At 33.7% G+C, this 17,881-nt stretch overlaps 2 protein-coding genes and 1 long non-coding RNA gene across 5 annotated transcripts; 2 read left to right on the plus strand and 1 right to left on the minus strand.

Moving 5' to 3' along the window:
- Positions 1–4,875: 4,875 nt before the first annotated feature.
- On the plus strand, positions 4,876–7,334 carry LOC111008764 (COBRA-like protein 4). Its single transcript, XM_088121641.1, has 6 exons — positions 4,876–5,063; positions 5,167–5,246; positions 5,766–6,222; positions 6,430–6,577; positions 6,662–6,939; positions 7,051–7,334. The coding sequence occupies exons 1-6, from the start codon at positions 4,994–4,996 to the stop codon at positions 7,332–7,334; spliced, it is 1,317 nt and encodes a 438-aa protein (XP_087977767.1). The 5' UTR covers positions 4,876–4,993.
- LOC148212603 (uncharacterized) lies at positions 5,605–8,159 on the minus strand. 3 transcript variants are annotated; one of them, XR_015789725.1, is made up of 2 exons: positions 7,888–8,159; positions 5,605–7,247 (listed from the first exon to the last, which is right to left on the minus strand). It is a non-coding gene; the product is annotated as an uncharacterized LOC148212603 (long non-coding RNA). The 3 variants fall into 3 exon arrangements; XR_015789723.1 differs by having other exon boundaries at positions 5,605–7,488; XR_015789724.1 differs by having other exon boundaries at positions 5,605–7,503.
- A 665-nt stretch (positions 8,160–8,824) lies between these two features.
- LOC111008763 (Transducin/WD40 repeat-like superfamily protein) lies at positions 8,825–13,392 on the plus strand. The gene is made up of 14 exons (XM_022281567.2): positions 8,825–9,063; positions 9,236–9,319; positions 9,418–9,545; positions 9,700–9,772; positions 10,116–10,199; positions 10,284–10,370; positions 10,675–10,745; positions 11,008–11,059; positions 11,183–11,240; positions 11,666–11,766; positions 11,859–12,013; positions 12,245–12,353; positions 12,747–12,803; positions 12,904–13,392. The coding sequence occupies exons 1-14, from the start codon at positions 8,965–8,967 to the stop codon at positions 13,057–13,059; spliced, it is 1,314 nt and encodes a 437-aa protein (XP_022137259.1). The 5' UTR covers positions 8,825–8,964; the 3' UTR covers positions 13,060–13,392.
- The last annotated feature ends 4,489 nt before the right edge of the window (positions 13,393–17,881 follow it).

Below are 17,881 nucleotides of genomic sequence, written 5' to 3' on the forward strand. Positions count from 1 at the left end.
TCAACTCTGCTATACGTTTTTTATACGTTTTCAAACTTTAGATTACATGCTTCATCTCATCTCTACGCTCATAATTCACATTCTAGCTGCATGTTTCTTTTCCAATTTAGTTCATTTGGTCCGGATTTTTCTTTAGAATATTACATCAAGCATGAAACTTGATGTTCTAATGTAGAAGTTTGTTAATGTATAGTCTTACTGTTCTATTTTACTCTTGTACTACTAATCATAGTACTAATGTTATTGGTGCCACTCATAGTACATATAAATTATGTAATGCAACTAGTTTCTAGACATCTTATAGTAGTCACTACTAAAAACTATGAGTAATTGGTACATTATGAATTGAAATTTTAAGATTAATGTGGTCTATTGGTAGCTTGTGACCTGTAGCATTTCATCCCTTATATATATGACGATAAAAATTAATAAAGGTATATACTTTACTAAATTCTACTAAACGTGGGACTCAAACTAACTTTAGTATTGGAGTGTGCTTGGCAGGTATCGTACTAGTATATATCTAGCATTTTTGTTTTTCAGTAAGTTGCAATCATGCTCTCCTAGTTGTTGTTATTTCACATACTTTCAACCATTTCATTATGCATATGCGATCAACCTAGCTAATTCTTCATCTAAAATTAGACACCAAAACAAGTTAATATCTTCTTTTCTCTCTCTAGAAATAATAAATTGACCGGTCCTACATAGACATGTCCTTTTATCAATGCTGAGTGTAAGAATTTGACTTCTAGAAAATTCACAAAATACTCTACTCTATGATGATTAGGTAAGTTTTTGTTCTATCCTTTCACTTTGTTGTTCAGCACACGAACAGAGTAAGGAAAATGCCCCTATTTAGTTTGTTTTATATTAAAAGCTCAAGTAAAAAAATTAAGATTTTAAAAATGTTCTCTCTAATTTGCTCCCATAAATTCTAATAATTTTTTGCTCAAGTAAAATATTTTACTATAAATCAAAAGGAGGAAGAAAATAATATAAAAGAAAATCTAGCCAATCCTTACATGTCCATGTGGGACGAAAATTAATAATTAACATTGAAATAATATATTTATTACACACATGCTATAAGAAAAAACTAGTTGTGTCGGTACCTTTAAAAAAAAAAAAACCTAGTCGTGTCGATCACATGGAAACAAACTGGACAAGTGCATCAACGGACCATATAATATGATAAAAATTTTAAAACCCAAGTATTTTAATTTGAAGTTTGGAAAATTAATCTGAGAGATTATTGTTGATGAAACATTATATTATATTATCTTTTGATAACATTGGTGTAACAAAGAGGTAATTTTGAGTGGAAATCATAGGTGGATTTAGGGTTCAAAGTGGACACGTGGCAGAAACCCAAAGGACAGCGTGGACATCGGCATTAAATGGGGGTAATGAGGTGACGTGTCAGGACAAATTCTGGTTAGGTGGTGGCCGACCGTCCCAATTTGACTCCTTCAAAGCCGCCGGTGGCGAATCCATGTGGCTCTCTGCCGTACGATATGAAAAAAATCTGTGGACAGGAATAATAAAAGCTAGTCATCTTGTTCATCGCGGCCGTACACGTGGCGCACCGACGACGTGAGCATCTGACACTTCTGTCATGAAAAAATTCCACGACGCTTCCACTACTATGCCTTGAGCTGGAAAATTCTCGGTACCAGTATCATTTGAAGAATCTGATGAATGATGAGGGATTCATCCATGTTAAAAGATATACTTACGAATATAAAATTGTAGCGTGGATATAAAAAAAATAGTGTTTTTACCTAATTTGATCGACTAGTGAGGAAGATTTTAAAGAGATGAAAAATACACTGACGTTTCAAATTAATATGATTCTAATCTATAATTTCAATACCAAGAATTAAATTATAAATATGATTGACTATTTATAGACATTTGCAGGTGGATCCCATGACTAACATAGTTTCTAGAATTAGTTAGACGGTTACAGACGATGTGTGTAAGATAGTTTGTCATAAGCCCTAGCATTGACTATTAGTAGAGCTCCAATTTATATATAAGGATAGCTCTAGTTGAGTTCCCCAAGTCGACTACGTCAGTTTAACTTCCGAACCAAGAATGGTAGGTCCATAATATGATCTTGTATAATGTGTCATTTGGTAGGTCGTATTTTACCGTTCAACAAATAGATACTCCTGTAGTACTAGAAAAATTTCTACCGAATGGTTTCACTTTTATGCTTTTAACTTGACTAATGGTTAAATGTTAAAAGTATGGTCCTCAGTTTTGGAAAAATGTTGGCCAATAAGAACTTTTGCAATAAGTTGTTTTATTATTGATGAACATTTTGCCCAAACGAAAGGTAAAAAAGTAGTTTTCATGACTCAGTAGCAAGATAATAGAAGTTAGAAGATTGGCATATAAATATGGCTAGAAAATTTTAGAATATGGAAAATCTTTTTCTAGTCACTAATATAGAAGTTGATGAAAATGGGCCGAACTAAAATAAAAATTTAAACTTTACACTGAATTAGAAATATAATAAAGTTTGAGAGGGCTAGATTTTGTACCTCTGCCTGTCTACCATTTCCTTTTCAAAGTATTGAATTGGCGAATATTAATTAGGTATAATAGTACTAAAAAAATTAGGTATAAGACAATCATAATTAAGTTTGAGACCTCGTTTTAAGGTAATTAAACAACGGTTGTATTCAAATTGAGAATGTGAAAGTTCGAGTTTTGAACTTCGAGAGAAAGAATATGTAGCAATTAACATTGAATTATGTTCATGTTAGACTATTGAAATTTTATTTAGTTATCGACTTACCGAGACTAAAATAATCCTCTTGTTCCAGATGAGATGTAAGTATTCAAATATGGATTCAAAATTTAAACCAAAGAAATAGTAAAGAAGAAAAAGGTGATAGACTCGTGAGGCTTTTTTGGAAAAAAGAAAAAAGAAATATAAAAAAACGTCAAGTCATGTAGGGTGGAGAAAAAAGTTAGGCAAAGGCAACCCCATTCATAAATCATAATTAAACGTCTCATTCTTCACGAATCAATGTGCCCAAAAAAGGGCAAAAAAAAAAAAAGTGTAACGTTGGCCCACACCGTCATTTCCTTGGATATACTGTATACATGTCCATGCCTTCACCCTCCCGTAAAACTACATTATTGAAAGATTATTTTAATTAATTATGGTTTATTTTGATTTCTATATTTTTAAAGTAATTGTTTTGATTCTTTAATTCTATTTTTTTCCATCACAATTTCAACACGATATTATATTCAATATATTTCTTGATATGTAACCATGATTTTATTTAAAATATTTTTTTATGATGGATCAAAATAATCACTTTTTAAAAATATACCGATTAAAATGAACTAAAGTTGAAATTACATAAACCAAAATGAATATTTAAAAAAAAAGAACAAAAACCAGAAGTAAAAAGACCAAAATAGTATTTTTAACCATTAAAAAAAAGATATAGTTTACTATTCCACTTGTTCAAATATATATAGTATTATAGAAGTTTTTTTTTTATTTTTTCTTTTTCAGTTTAGTGTACTACAATTCAAACCAAATACGTAAATAGAGTATTGCAGAAGTTAAACATTGAAGAAACAACAATTTTTTTTAAAATAGTAAATGGCACAAAAAATATGAAATAAGTTGTGCAGTTAGTTTCGTAGGTACGATTTGTTTGTATTGGTCTATTTAATATTTTGATGGTATTCGTAAGAAAAATCTAGGCAAGTTTTTTGTTCAATATGTCAATAATTACTCTAATTATTTCGGTCAATATTTTAGCTAAATCATCAATTACATATCTTACTTTAAGGTTGGAAATGGATTGATTCTTATTATGAAGCCAACCAATAGTTTATGACAAAAAGAAATCTACAATGATTAATATATTCTAAAAATAGTTGTTATATTTGAAAAGGAAAAATTTGGGAAAAAAAGGTGGCTACCAAAATATTTTTGGTAGGTCCAAAGAGCTATCACTTTCTGGTTTGAATTGCAATGTGTGATGTTTTCATCTCCAGGAAGTCTATGGAAATGGGTGGATGGGATCAAAGCTGAAGATCTCCAACTCTCTTATGAACTAAGATCCACCCTTTTAGTCATCATCTCAGAAAAAATCCAAACTTTCGAGAAACTTTTAATAGATATGTGACTCACTTGAGAAGTTTGAATGAAATTTTATGATTTCTAGTCTAGGAATGTATCAAATATAAACTTAGGCTTCAGATCGTATTCCTCACACAAGTCATAACTAGGCTAATACAGTAAACCTCATTGTGCCAACTCTAACATCTCTGGAGAACTAGATATTTTCTAATCTAAGAACCTTGTAAGTTCATAAGGTGGAGTTGAACTAAATTAGAACATATCTGGCTTTTGAGCATCATATGGTTGGCTAATGGCATAATGTGAATTTATGATATGTTGTTCCAAATGGAGCTAATAGAATGCTCTTCCATCACCTTCGTACGTAAGCAATTTGCCAATTTCTACAGAGTTATTGACATTTGGCAATGGTTTGAATTGGTTCAAACATTAAATATCCATACAAATGTATTCAATTGAAGGTGAAGTGGGACTTGTTCAAATTGTTTTTGTTTTGTAACCAAAGTCTTTTATCAACATACTACTTGGAACTTGATATACCTTCCTTTTCCTAGCTTTGCTGAAGCAAATGTTAATTTAAAGTGAAACAAATGGTGAGCTCTGGTTGACTTCTCTTCCTTTTCTGTCTGTGTTCCTCTCTTTTTAGTTTAGTACTCTGTGGTTAAGTTTTCTGAGAGCGGTGATGTAGTCTCGATGAGTAATCGACATCTTAGTGATGTTTGCAATAGAGTTGAAGAGTTCAAACTGCCTGATCAGCAACAGAACATATGTAAATGGCCCAAAATGCAGTATATAAGGCTTGTTCTGAACCTTTGGGTCATACAATTCCACCCCTCATTTGTTTGTAAATAAAGTCTCTTCCAAATTTGGGAAATGGTTTCAGATAAACACACAAGCCTAACTTTATCAGCCACTTTCTTTATATCTTTGATTTCTCTGGCAGGTAAGCTACAGTCTAATGAACTCTATCACTAAGATGTAATAATACTAACAGACTTCCTTTGCTCCAATTTCTTTCATGCTGATCTTTTTCTTTGTTTTTCTAGTGGCTTACGACTCGCTGGACCCGAATGGAAACATTGAAATCAAATGGGATGTCATGTATTGGACTGCAGATGGTTACGGGGTAAGTCTCTTCTTTAATAGGCAGCTGCAACTATATTCTACTATAGCAGCTATCTCCAACTTAATCGAATCGGGATTGGAACATGTTCTTCTGTTAGGTACCCGAATACAAGAACCTAACAAGAACACTATAATGCAATACCAAAGAATAATTACATGTACCGATAGCCTTTCGAGAGGGCTATCTCTCTCCCAAAGAACTCTCCCAAGTTCCTTACCAAAATACAATTCTCCAAGATATCCTTCTCCTCTCCCTCCTACTCCTATTCATAACAAACTCACCCTAATCTAATTACCATAATACCCCTTCACTAACAACTAATAATATTCTCCTATACCCCTAATAGGACTCTCACATCTTCATCTTGAATCGTAACAATACTAAACTTGGAATAAAAATTATAAAATACAGATTCAAACAAGAGCTCAAAGTGAACACAATTCTTTTTTTTTTTTTTTTTAATGAAATATGGTTGGGTTGATGAGTAATGTGCTACAACAAATAACATCATACTTCCAGGCAACGGTGACGATAACCAACTATCAGATGTATCGACATATCATGAGCCCAGGATGGACTTTGGGATGGGTATGGGCAAAGAAAGAGGTCATCTGGTCCATACAAGGAGCTGAAGCTACTGATCAAGGAGATTGTTCCACATTTGGAGAAACTATACCACACAGTTGCAAAAGAGATCCAACAGTAGTTGACTTGCTTCCAGGTGTTCCTTACAACAAACAGGTCGCTATGTGCTGCAAAGGTGGTGTTTTGGCATCTTGGGGACAAGATCCTTCATCTGCTGTGTCTTCCTTTCAGTTGACTGTTGGTCACTCTGGTAGTTCAAATACAACAGTGAAACTTCCCAAGAATTTCACCCTGTATGGTCCAGGGCTAGGTTACACATGTGGCCAGGCAAAGATTGCTCCGAAGTCAGCTTTCTACTCATCTGATGGTCGTCGAAAAACTTATGCATTGAGTAAATATCATAACTGCACCAAACTATAAAAAAAATATCCATGTTTTATGTGCACTTACTGCTAGTGAACTCCAAAGGTAGGGAGAATTCATGAGAATTTTGAAAGGGATGAGAGATCTACCACAAGTTATTTTTCCACATTATCACATTTCAATAGCCTCCCATCATACAACTCCCTTTTGTTTCTTTTTTTTTTTTTTTTTGCAGTGACTTGGAATGTGATATGCACTTACTCGCAGTTCCTTGCTTCTGAAACGCCAACCTGCTGTGTCTCCATGTCATCCTTCTATAACTCCAAAATCACTCCTTGTAAAGCATGTGCTTGTGGCTGCCAACGCAAGATGGAATGTATCTTGTAAGAATGCACACCTTTTTAATCCCTCTTCAAATTGTCCGTTAATAGCTATTCAGCAATCATTTGGAGTGGAGCCTGATGCAGGGGCGAATCAGATCTTCAAAGCGTTACGGGATCGAATGCACCTACAAATGATACTACTCCATTGCTGCAGTGCACGGGACATAACTGTCCGACTCAAGTTCACTGGCATGTTAAGGAGAATTACAAGGGATATTGGCGGGTGAAGATAACTATCAGCAATCTCAACTATGGACTTAACTATTCACAATGGACTCTTGTCGTCCAGCACCCCAATTTCAACAACACAATGGAGGTTTATAGCTTTGTCTACAAGCCACTCACCCCCTTCATCTCTGAGAGTATGTATCTTAACTCTATACAATTAGCTCATACTTGGCTACAAAATTAACCTCATTGGATAGATATTTTCTTGGTCATTCACTTGGATTTTCTTTCTTTTTTACGTGCAGATGACACAGCTCTGTTCTACGGCTTCAAATATGTCAATGATGTGCTGCTACAAGCAGGGCCAAATGGAAACGTTCACTCAGAGATGATTCTTCAGAAGGATTCAACATTTACATTTGAACAGGGTTGGGCTTTCCCTCGAAAAGTTTACTTTGATGGTGATGAATGTGTGATGCCCTTTCCTGATTCTTACCCCTTCCTGCCCAATTCAGCCAATGCAAATCCAATTCTATTGTCAACACTAGCTTGCATTTTGCTTCCTATATTCCTTATAGTATTATCTTAGAACTGAAGTTCCGCAGGAAGGATAGAAGATCAGTTCCATTTCCCAGGAAAGTATAATCCGGTCCAATAGAACTTGGATCCAATTTTTAGTACAATGTGTGGAGGAGAGGTTTCGAACTCACAACTTCTCAGTTCGAGCTAGGTGCCAATTATCGCTGAGTATGACAAAACTTTGATCCAATTATATTGTCAATAGTAGGAAATCAGAATTATGTACTTCTTGAAATTTCATTGTATGTGAAAATCGATTGATTTCATTACTTCAAGCCACTCTCAAGTTACTAGCAAACAATCACATCGCAAAAAATTGAAGTCGAAAACTCAAATTCATGATTCAAACTAGCAAACAATGAGTTGTTTAATAGCAGTAAGTTAAACCAGTTTTACGTTTAACTAGAGTTCAGATTTTAGAAGCGTAACAATAATCCTAACAAACTACAAACCAGACGCAGAATGGAGAATCAGAAACTCGCAAATGCCAAAATGAAGCAGAGAAAATTTCCCAGAAAATCGAGAGAGCAAAGTAGCATGAGCTTCCGAAGCATAAATCTTACCTCATCAAATCTAAGGGAAAAACAATTAATGGGTAGCCCTCGTTTTTGCCATCGCAGAAGTCACATTTTTCTCCGTTGAATGAAGCAGCAGAGGCACCGAAGCAGAAAAAATCGTAGCTTGGCAATGGTAGAGCGAGAGTTGAAAGTAAATAACGAGAATGCCACTGCTTGTGCTTGGTCTCGGTTCATCCAACACTGGATTGAACCGAGATGCACTGATTCAATTGAACCGACAGATCCTCCACTCCAAACCTAAATTTCAATTCTAAACAATCTCCAGAATATAGGGTCTTCGTGGACCGGGTTATTTTTTAGACCCAATTCAATTTATTGGGTTGTAAATTTATACAACTAAAATAATCTTTTATTAAATCGTAAATTCAACCACATCATAAATATTTTGAGTTGGATTTCTTCGAGTTATTCAAGTCACTCATTTAAAGTATTGTATAAGAAAAAATACTAATACCTTAAAATTTTATTTACACGTTATATAATATTGAGTAAAATCCTTTTGTCGATGTTTAAATATGTGGCGATAAAATTTATTTCAAAAACTTTAAATTTTGTTTTTTTTTAATAAAAACATTTACTCATACAAAAAAGACAAACATTTAAAATTTTGTTTCAAAAGTCGTCCTAAAGTAATATCTAAATATTTTAAGTGAACTTTGAACAAACTCATTTTACAAAATTTTTATTTATTTAATTTCAGACCCAATCAAAACAAGTTTATAATTCAACCCAAACCAATATGAATTATGTTGGATTCATCGAATTTTTTTTGGGGTGATCGAATATTTTCCGAACATCCCTACCATCGTAATTGTAAATTTACGATGAAAATCCCATAGTCCCGAATTTACAATTTCTCTAATAAGACGTTTTTCTATTTCGTATTCATCTTCAATTTTCTAAAACCACAACATGCCTCTGTGCCTATGACTATAAGAAAACAAAACATATATTTCTTCTGATGGGGCTCTGAACAGTGGAATTTGCCAAAGTACAGTGGAACAGGGAGTTATAATAGAGGGTGCTGAACTGAAGAGCGGTGGTGACGCTGCTTCATAGGAGATGGAAGGCAGCTTCGAACAGACCCTACAAGATGGGAAGCTTTATAGGCAACTCAATTCTCTCATCGTTGCTCATCTTCGCGACCACAACCTCACCCAGGCAAGCTTTTCCTCTTCTGGGTCAACTCATTTTAGGTTTTGTTTCTTGATTTTGGTCTCTGTTTCCATTTGCTGAGAAAAATATTATTGAAGCTATCAAAAGGAAGTAATTTTGTGTTGGTACTTGAGGGAACAGTATTATATAAGTTATAAAACTATGGTATTTTACTTAGGCTGCAAGTGCTGCTGCTTCTGCGACAATGACGCCTCTGAATGTTGATGTCCCGCGTAATAAACTTATGGAGCTTGTTGCAAAGGTCTGAATTTGCTTCCTAGAATCTCTCTCTCTGCCCCCTTTCAGCCCTTTTGAGTTTGGGGTTGCTTACTGGGCGTTTCTGTATTAAGGTGATACCAGGGTCTTGCGGTGGAGAAAGATGAGACGTTAAGGGGGAATTCTGCTTCTGCATTGTACGAATTTGGTTCATCGGTGCCCACTTCATATGGGTCTGCACTGGCCTCTCGTACTTCTGCCATCGACTTCAGGTTGTAAAGCTTTTACAAATGAGCTATAAGTCTTGATTATCTAGGGGCTTAAATGTGTCCTTCATTCGAGTTTCATGTATAGGACTTATGAATTGAAAAGCAGAGGAACTTCAATAACCTTCTCTTTCTTCTTCTTTTTGGTTCCTCCATACAGCGCTGTGCAGGATACAAAAGGGTCATCGAAGAATTTTCCAAAGCATGAGACTCGACATCTTTCGGAACATAAGGTGATTAATCTAAAAGTAACACTTTCTTTATATTGTTAGACGCTCGTTGAAAATTTGGTAAACTCTTGTTAAAGTTTGGCATTGGTAAGGCTTAGATTTTGAGAGAAAGATGACCCTCTTGAAAGGATATCATACTTGTACTTGGTATTATACTTGTTTTCAATAGCATGATCTCGTTTTGCTGGACAGAATCTATCGATTATGGTATGCCGTATGCATATTAGATATATATTAGACTGGAGGAATAGATTTATAATATTGTCATATTTACTGCATCTGTTTATGTACGGTTGGGTCTGATTGTTGTATCTTCTTGCTGGGCTTATGGCTTAAACTTGTCTAGAATGTTGCCAGATGTGCAAGGTTCAGTCCTGATGGGAGATTTGTTGCCACTGGAAGTGCGGATATGTCAATAAAGCTGTTTGAGGTATTGATGCTTTACCTTAAAGTTACTCGATGGGATACTTCAATCAATATGGAATCTGACTAACAAGCCATTTTTCCTCATAAGGTGGCAAAGATCAAGCAAATGATGCTGCCAGATGCAAAAGATGGTCCTGTCCGACCTGTTATAAGGACGTTTTATGATCACATTCAAGTTAGTCCATCACATTCATAAAATCAATACACTATGCTGATAGTTTTTTCCTTCCGGAGATTTTTCTTCATCTTAAAGTTTTCACCCTCAAGTTGGTCATTATCACCATGGATAGTTTATCTTGTATCAGTAATAGGGTTTTAGTTCTTTACACTGTTCTTTTCTTCATCATTATTCTAACTTCACGTATGTTGCCGTATTATCAATAAGATTTTTCTTCTCCATCATTGTAGTGGCGAGAGATTTCTCCCCTTTCTACTCCACTGATAAGTGATATCTGATACTTTCTCCTAATTATTTGCAGCCAATAAATGATTTGGATTTTCATCCTCAGAATACTGTTCTTATATCTGGTGCAAAAGATCACACAATAAAGTATGGTTCTTTCTTGATCCTGTTGTGTCTGAGGTCATATGCACGAGCATATAGCTCCGTACCTTATTATTGTCATTAGTATTATTTCATTTGCGATTACCAAATTTCTAAATGTGATCAAGAATTTCTAAATGTGATCAAGAAGTCATGTCTGTCTTCTGCCATCTGTAAGCTTATAGTTCTATTTCTGAAGATACCTACTCTATTGGTAAATAAAGTACAGCTAATCTTGCAATTTCGTACAATGCGTTTGCTTTTCTAGATTCTTTGACTTCTCCAAATTGACTGCAAAGAAAGCATTCAGAGTTATCCAGGTTTTGCTTGTATCTTAATTTTTATTTTTGTCTGCAGCTTTCAAATCCTGCAGCAGATTTTACTTCTTTTTATTCAGAAGGCATTCTCTTACATTTTTCCTTTTTCCTCTGTTTGTCATTAAGGATACCCATAACGTGCGTTCTATATCTCTTCATCCCTCAGGAGATTATCTTTTAGCAGGTATCGTCTTCTTCCTCTACATTAAGTGATATATTAACTGTTTTAAGCATTCTAATATTTGAAAGCATGCAAGTACTTATTGTTTGTTGTTAAAAATTAATTAAATTGCATTGTAACTTAAACTTGAGTTCTATTGGAAAGCTTTAGCTTTCCCTCCCGTTTCACTGACTTTTATTTTGATGAAAAGACTTCCATTAAAAAGGAACGAAACATTGCAATAGAGGGCTGGATGAGCAAGCTATCCACCCACCAAAACCAACAACTCGGTTTTGGCTTTGCTTTTGGTCCTACTCATACAGCCATACTGGCTCTGTCCGAGTTTCACCACAACTATCTATAGTCTCTAGACCTAAATTTAATGAAACCAAATAAGGGGCCTCATTTTACCTCAAGGGGCTAGTCACTGACATGGGCAAAAACTCCAGGAACGGATCATCCCATTGCCCACCTATATGATGTCAATACTTTTCAGTGCTTTCTATCTGCAAATGTTCCGGAAATAGGAAGTAATGGAGCCATAAATCAGGTGCTATGAACTTGACTTTTCAAATTATCTGCAATACAAATCCTATTAGATGGAACTCTCACAGTTCAAGCTTTCCAATGATCATCATACAGGTCAGGTATTCAGCAACAGGTAGTATGTATGTCACTGCTTCAAAGGATGGTGCGGTTCGTTTATGGGATGGAGTTAGTGCTAAATGTATCCGCCTAATCGCCAGTGCACATGCCGCAGCTGAGGCAACCAGTGCAAAATTTACAAAAGATGAAAGGTAAGCTTGCAATAGTGGCTGTAAACTCTTAACAATTTTATCAGTGTAGCCGCAATCATAATGGTTTGTCAAGTATATAGAAGTTTCTGTTGAAATGGTGCAACAATCTTTCACTTAATTGATTTACTTTCAGACAATCAGTGACTTGAAAAGTATACTAAGAGAGAACATATTGAATCTTTTTATTGGTTTCTGGAGTTCTTCTCAGTGACTTGATCATCGATACCTCAGGTTCGTTCTTTCTTGTGGGAAGGACTCCACTGTAAAGCTTTGGGATGTGGGGACGGGGAGACTGGTCAAACAATATGTTGGAGCTACCCATATGCAATTGAGATGTCAGGTCAGTTGAGGGTTTCATTTCAAATGGCTTTTTTTTGCTTTATGTCATCTGTCAATTAACTTGCATCTTTATGACATTTTCATGGTTCTAGTTATGGTTGAAAACCGTAAATGTTGCCTCATGCTTCAGTTCGACGAAAAGCCTTTATATTGGTTCTTATAAAGTTCACCAGCTCCTGAGATTTACCAAAACTGGGACTACAATCTGCATGTATATTTGAAAATCTTTTAGCCCCTTGATATTGAAACTATGGTACACAAACCCAATCCCAAACCCAAAACCCAAGTTTCTATGATCTATTCTTTAAAGAAAATACTCAATATTGTAATAGCAAGATTCTGATGAACAACCGTTCTCATTTCCATCTGAAAGTTTCAATCTTTTTCTTATTAGGCTGTCTTCAATGATACTGAGGAATTTGTGCTATCGATAGACGAGCCGAGCAATGAGGTAGATCCTGCTTCTGTTTTCACTCCTCAAAACTGTGACATTGATGTTCTTTGCTAGCCTATGTTTTGGATCTGAATTGATAAGATTTGAATGTTTGTAGATCGTTATTTGGGATGCTCTGACAGCAGAGAGAGTAGCAAGGTGGCCCTCGAACCACGTTGGCGTGCCCCGGTGGCTCGAGCACTCACCAACAGAGTCGGCCTTCATTTCCTGCGGGACCGATAAATCGATACGCTTTTGGAAGGAATCCCTCTAGTCTCCAGTCTCCAGTCTCCAGTCTCCAGTACAGAGAAAAGAATGAGGATTGTTCCATCATCCAATCCAAGATGGACTGAATAATGCGTGAAATAGGCAAAGATTAAATCTTGATCACTACTCTATTTCATGAATTCTTGAAAAGAGATGGAAAAGCCTCCTTGCTGTGATGGGCCCTCACTCTCTATTTAATCAATGGGCCAAAGCCCAGTAAGTCAGGGCTATGTGGGCTTTGACAGTATAAATGGCCAAGGCCCAATAATTATTTTGATTTGCACATTCAACTCATGAAGGTCAAGGACCTCTTAGTAATCTGAATTAAATTTAGAAACTACTTTTTTTTTCCTTAAACTATGTATACTGTTTAACTATTAAAGCAAGTTACAGGGGGCCCATCACACTAAAACATGTTCATCTTATTGTCATTTTCAATAGCAAAAAATTAAGTACATGTCTTGTCTGCATTGAATAATCTACCTTATTTGAACAGAACTTTGGATGTCTTCTGCTTATAACTGTTAAAATTAGCTTAAACATTGATTTAAAAGGGTTAAATCCAATTTTAGTATGTTTTCCACTTCTATTTTGGTATTTGTACTTTCAAATGTTCTGTTTCACTTTTTTTCTTGTCACAATAATTCCCACGTATCATCATGTAAAACTTTGGTCCCTCCGTTGTCTAAGATTATATGTTAGCTCTCTCCTCTTTCTTACATGCATTTTTATTTAGGATAAAAAACCCAGTTTCATTTGGAAGAATGTAGAGACAGGAGAATGAAATAGGAAAAATAAAATAGTATAAATTGTCACGATTATCACATTTCTGTCCGAGTCAAAATTTCTTCGAATATGTCCTTAATTTATTTCAGTGGTGAGCAAAATTTATATCAACAAAGAATATGTCCATAGGTCCTCTTTTTTGGAACTATATTTCTATTTATTTATGTTTTGAAGTGGTCAAAGTCCTAACAGAATTGTCGCACTATATATTGCAAGTGTCCACTAGATTTCATGCTCTTTCTACCATCCATTTTTACTTTAATTGACATGATTTGTTTCCCTAAATTTACTTTCACTTTCCCTAATAAAAAAGAAGCAGAGAAAAAGAAAAAATGGAATCATGACCCTATAGTTCTATTAGTTACTAAAAAAAACTAGCATAGACGAAGTTGAATTTACGTCTAAAATGCGCCTCTGTTTTACCTTAAGTTATTAGTTCGTTAATTTCACAAGTTGTAAATTCATATTATATATAGTTTAGAGACTTATAAACTCATACTACATACTAGTTTTTCAAATCATAAACTTACCGTTAAACACGTGCCATTCAAATTCACACTTTATGATTCTAAACTTATTAAAAATTACTAAAACATGTTATCAAGGTTTAAATCTTAGATTAATTTGATCTTATATTTTCCAATACGCTAGTTTTATTTATGAACTTGACATCAAATTTTGTTTTCGTTGATGTTTTCGATTATATTTCCATCATGCATCTAACAAAAATCCTGTTACACTACTAACACGTTAATGATCAAACCAAATAAAATGTGACAATTCATCCACAAAGAAGGATTTAAACAAAAATATATTACAAACCACAACAGCTGTAATGTTGTGACGATACACATTGCAAAATTTAACGTGGGATTGTCATATTTTAGGGCAAAAATTCAAACATAAAAAGATTATAGGCTCAATGGAGACACCTTTTTCTGTGTACACATCACAAAAATTAAAAAATAATAATAAATAAAATTAATTTGGCATTAGAATAAAGTTTATGTGGTTGGCAGCTAATCATTGGTCTTTGTGGTTATAATTATTGAGTACCATTTATGTTTTAAAAAAAACCTGTCTCCATTATTGCTAGCACAGTAAAGGCTTCTATCCTTGGCCCATGTCCTCCTTTAATTATCTTTTCCAGAAATTACACCATGTAACATAAAGTTAATATATATTTAAATAAATGTCACAATTTTCATTTTCTTGAAATGTGGCATAAAATTGATTTTCCTTACCATATTTTATATTACATTTGAGTTCAAGTTTAATTCAAACTTTGTTATTTTTGTGAATATCTCTACCTTTCCATTTTTCACCTGAATTTACAATTTTATCCTAATACAACATATAGGGAAAGATTCAAACTCATGACCCCTATTGATTTAGAGATATATAATTTAAATAATTATGCTCAAGCAGACACTTCAACTTACCACTTTAATAGAGTATTGATTATAAATTATAATGATAATATTTGATAACATAGTAATTTTACCTACTTAGCGTTGTTGTTCTATATTTGAAATACGATTGACATCTGTCCAAAGTTCGAACCTAAGAGACATTAAAGATTATTTTTATAATAAATCCATCCAAAGATTCAAATTTGAAACCTCTAAACCGATGTAATCCAGAGACTCCATGAGATCGAGCGAATACTTTTCCGCACTTAAAAAAATAAGTAGCGACTACGAATGGATTTGTTCAAAAGACATGTTTTGGGATTTATATAAATATATATATAAATATAAATATTTAAAGATAGAGTGGTTTGCACTTTGCACATTATATAATGAATATGGATCGGTCGTCTCAGCTCACACATCTCAATCATCTTCAAAGTGATTATCACTATTTGCCATGATTGTTATATATAATGGTGAAGATGATGACTCTTATAAAAATTAGGTAAATGTACTATATTACTATAAATTAAAATTTAAGTGGGAAACTCATAACACTAATCCATCCCACAAAAGCTTAAAAAGGCTTAATCATGTTCTATGTGTGCTGAGACCCCAACTTTTTCCATAAAGGCCACAACTTCATTCAAAGAATGAAATCAATCCTTTTTGAAGCAGCCTAAATATGGATTTCTTAATTAAATTCCCTAAAGATTTGGATTTCATCCTTATTATATAATAAATATTAAGCACAAAATCTCTTCTTTTTGTTTCCTGTTTTAATTTTGAAGATGGGAATCGAGATTTGGAATGGCATTTCCCAATCAATGACTGTGAATCCCACCCATCTCTATTAATTCCAAAATTTTTTACTTTTAAAGGGAAAAAAAATATATTCGTATGGTCAATTTGGGTTTAATATACGGTGAATAACTTGGAAGATATATACAAGAAGAATTCTCATTGTGATGTAACAAAGCAAATAAAAAGTTCACCATATATTAGTGAAGCTTTAATAACATGATTAGCAACTTAAACACTATGACTAAGCTGCCACATTCCCACTTTATTGCGCATGCAATATATCAAATGAAGAAGAATGGCCCTTTTTTTCCATGTAAAAAATGTTTATTTTTTTGCTAAAAAAGTAAGTTAAAATAAGGCAGAAACTTTATTTAATAGAAAATGGGGGATTTGTGTGTAATTAAGAGTGGTGGAAGAGATGGATGATTGGCTCATATGTTGCCCCTTTGTAGCTGTGTGGCTTCCAGGCCATAGCTAACTAGGGTTTATAATGCTTTCAATTGATTGTATACTTGAAAGAAATCATATGATCAAAGAAATTTTAATTAAAAAAAAAATTGGAAAAGGTTTGTGGGCTCCTCTTATTCTTTTGATTATGCTTGGTTCAAAGTTTCCATTCAAAAAATAGTATTGAAAAGCCAAGCTTTTTATTTACCTTTTAGAATGTTTCTAATCCAAATCATGCATCATATGAATATGAGCATGAGCATGGTATATATTAATTTGTATATTGCTTAATTGCAAGTTGAAAGAAGACCCCTTTGAATGGGTCTAAAAGAAGATGAATAGATTCACTTTATATTTCTAACTTTTTGGTTGATGATATATGTCTTTAAGCAATTGAGATATGCTTATTCTTCCGTGTATTTGATATCATATTACACCTAAAAGTTACAAATTTAATTAATTGGAGTGGTTGAAAATACGCTACAAATACACACAAAGATTAAAATATCTTATGATATGTACTCTCGATATACCCATCGATGTATTTAAATGGGAGGGTTCGACATCAGTATTAAGAATCAATTGTGATATACCTGATATCCATATAAATATCAATGAAATATTAAAAACTCATCAATTTGCGATCCATATGAATATAAATACTAATAACAAGGTTAACTTGAGCATAGCTTAACTATTCAAGGAAGGATATTTACACCAAAAGGTCGTGAGTTCAAATCTCTACCTCTACATATTGTACTAAAAAAAATACTAACAATAAGATTTATAACTCCGATATATCTTCCACTGCATCGAATCCTTACAAATGTATAAATACTTTTTTGGGAAAATTTAAAACCCCAACTAACTTAGAATAAATCAAATTAATTAATATAGTTATGCCTCAACTAACTTAGAATAAATCCAAGGTAATATTTGTCTTTATTGACATATACCAATTGGCCATGACTTAGACATATACCTCGCTTTAAAAGGTTGGAGGTTCAAAATCTTAATTACCGTACATGTTGTCGAACTCAAAAAAAAAATTATATTGATCATGTAAGAGTATTGATCTATATTAACTTTATTAATAAAATATATAAAAGAATCAATTTAGACTACCCTACATTATATTCCTTTAAACCAATCTAAGCATACTTAACACTTAATACTGCCTGAAAAAGTAGATTTTATGCCATTGGAAACTGATACTTGAGCTACCAAAGGGACTTTATTAACACATATATATTCATACCCAAAAGTTTGGTATATATCCCAAAGATCTCTAAATCTCCGAATCAAAAATCATATCCAAATATTTATTTGAACCCTCTTTTTAAACATCAAAATCTTACATACCTTGTTCCTCTCTTCACA

Source organism: Momordica charantia, assembly GCF_013281855.1.
Source record: "Momordica charantia cultivar OHB3-1 chromosome 3 unlocalized genomic scaffold, Mcharantia_2.0 BLBB01000003.1, whole genome shotgun sequence".
Classification (NCBI taxonomy): Eukaryota; Viridiplantae; Streptophyta; class Magnoliopsida; order Cucurbitales; family Cucurbitaceae; genus Momordica; species Momordica charantia.

Bases quoted from the DNA above. Each gene is read 5' to 3' on its own strand.
- LOC111008764 (XM_088121641.1), top strand. From the start codon at position 4,994: ATGGTTTCAGATAAACACACAAGCCTAACTTTATCAGCCACTTTCTTT. The intron at 5,247-5,765 runs GTAAGTCTCTTC...TCATACTTCCAG, and splicing joins GGACTGCAGATGGTTACGGG to GCAACGGTGACGATAACCAA. The intron at 6,578-6,661 runs GTAAGAATGCAC...AGCCTGATGCAG, and splicing joins CGCAAGATGGAATGTATCTT to GGGCGAATCAGATCTTCAAA.
- LOC111008763 (XM_022281567.2), top strand. From the start codon at position 8,965: ATGGAAGGCAGCTTCGAACAGACCCTACAAGATGGGAAGCTTTATAGG. The intron at 9,546-9,699 runs GTTGTAAAGCTT...TCCTCCATACAG, and splicing joins ACTTCTGCCATCGACTTCAG to CGCTGTGCAGGATACAAAAG. The intron at 12,014-12,244 runs GTAAGCTTGCAA...TCGATACCTCAG, and splicing joins AAATTTACAAAAGATGAAAG to GTTCGTTCTTTCTTGTGGGA.